The sequence below is a fragment of the Gadus chalcogrammus genome, chromosome 17, assembly GCF_026213295.1.
Source record: "Gadus chalcogrammus isolate NIFS_2021 chromosome 17, NIFS_Gcha_1.0, whole genome shotgun sequence".
NCBI lineage: Eukaryota > Metazoa > Chordata > Actinopteri > Gadiformes > Gadidae > Gadus > Gadus chalcogrammus.
Window position 1 is genome coordinate 14,799,725 of NC_079428.1, and position 2,013 is coordinate 14,801,737.

The 2,013-nt window shown below is 45.0% G+C and overlaps 1 protein-coding gene across 1 annotated transcript; it reads left to right on the forward strand.

The window, feature by feature from the left end:
* On the forward strand, positions 1-1,383 carry LOC130369801 (zinc finger and SCAN domain-containing protein 29-like). The gene is made up of 3 exons (XM_056575358.1): positions 1-370; positions 648-824; positions 1,041-1,383. The coding sequence occupies exons 1-3, from the start codon at positions 1-3 to the stop codon at positions 1,307-1,309; spliced, it is 816 nt and encodes a 271-aa protein (XP_056431333.1). The 3' UTR covers positions 1,310-1,383.
* The last annotated feature ends 630 nt before the right edge of the window (positions 1,384-2,013 follow it).

The window sequence follows — 2,013 nt, forward strand, 5'->3', positions numbered from 1 at the left end:
ATGGCTCCTAAAACGTTCGCTTGGTCGAACAAGGAGGTTGAGACGTTCCTCGGCATTCTTGGGGAGGTAGACGTGCAGAGGGAGCTTGATGGAGCAGTGAGGAACGAGAAGGTCTTCCAGCAGGTTTCTGGTCGAATGGCGATTGCGGGGTACGAAAAGAACACTGAGCAGTGTCGGCGGAAATTCAAGAAGCTCCGGGCCGAGTATCGGAAGGTCAAAGACCACAAAAGCCGCAGTGGCGTCGACAGAAAGATGTGGAAGTGGTTTGATATCATGGACGCAATCTACGGACACCGACCGGCGAGTAGGGGAAGAGAGGGGGCCATCGACACGGACACCTCTCTGCTCGAGTCCATGTTGGAGCCTACCGGTAAGATTTGCTAGATAGCTGCTACTGTGAACTCTGTGCTCTGTTGGTAATAATTAACAGTGACTTGATAATTGCTAGATATGCTCAATAAGGTTTTAAGAAAGTGGGATAATTTCACAGCATAAAATCTAATTGTTGTGTTGGGTTGCTAGCCAGTAAGCTGGCAGCCCTTTGTTAGAAATTACTACCATTCCGGTGATTATGTCTTTTGTTTAATCATTTGTTAAGAAAGCTATTGTTGCAGTTGGCCTGACTGACTTTAATTTGCAACTTTCAGGTGTGGAACCTCGCTGCCAGGAAGTGCCTGACTCGGCTTTCCCAGAGGATGAAGACATGGGGTCAAGCCGCTGTGTGAGCCCAACGCCACCACCAAGGACATCCACACCAGTCCCAGCGGAGAGTGCTGCTCTTTGCAGCACCACCAACCCCACCTATCCATGGCCTTTTGCCTTTGGTAAGTCCTAGCAATCACGTTGCTACTCATGTTTACAAAATACGTTGTTTTACGGCTTTTCAGAAGAAAGTTGAGCTACATCTAACCACACCTACATTGCCACATTTTAGTAATCGGAATTGGAGTGTAATTATACATTGTGTGTACCTGCATATCAGTACAATGAGAAGTTGCTCAAACAATTTGTATGATGTCCACTATTCCTTTCTGTTACAGTCAAAAGAAGTAGGGCCAGTGACGTTGCAGCGAGCATCCGGGAAATGCAGGCATCCGAGGAGAGGCGGCAGGAGCGGGAAGAGGAGCGGCTGGACCATAGACACCGGGTTGCTCGAGAGGAGGCCCTGCAGGATGCCATGGATGCTCGACTGCACGAGGATCAACGAGCAATGCAGCAGATTGCGCAAGTTGCAGCCTTCAACACCGCCTTCCTCCAAAGCTTCAGCCAGTTCGTGCAGGCGTTTGGACACGGCGACCCTGTTCCGTGATCCAGCCATTCAGGGCCTGACCCTCTGAACCTTTTTTTTTTTTGTGTGTGAATACGTTGTTTTTTTAATGTAAATATTCCTGTATTTTTTTCTCTTTAATAAAAATATATACTAAAGCAGGAGTTGCTTTCTACACATTTTATGGTCACCTTGAAGTTGAGTTTACACACCCACAGTTCAGGATGTCTCACATTTCACCCATGGGGAAAGTGGACAGCATTGCTTAACTTTTCAATTAAAATAGAAAAGGGTTTGTATCAGGTCCTGTGCAGTGTGTGCTGTGTAGTATGTGGTATGGAGTGTGTATTGTGCATTGTATGTTATTCATTGTCGTTGGTTGGTATATCTTAGTTGGTTTATATTGGTATTAGTGTTGTTGTATGCTTTTAGTTTGGTTGATTGGAATTTGTATGATGTGTGATCTGTATCAGGTGCTGTGTGGAGCGTATATTGGGCATTGTATATTATTCTTTGTGGTACTTATGTCTTTATTTATCAATCTATTTATTTATTGTGGATTAGTTTATGTATTCGTGTCCCATGCCCCCCTATCCCTACCACCTTCTCATTGACCCCTCACCCCTCACTAACCTGTTGCTCTTCCTTGATAAAATACTTTGATGGTTGAACCCGTAAAGGCGGTATCATTGTTGAATTTTAATTCCATCTGTATGACGGTATGCTCTGTTTATATGTTTACATAT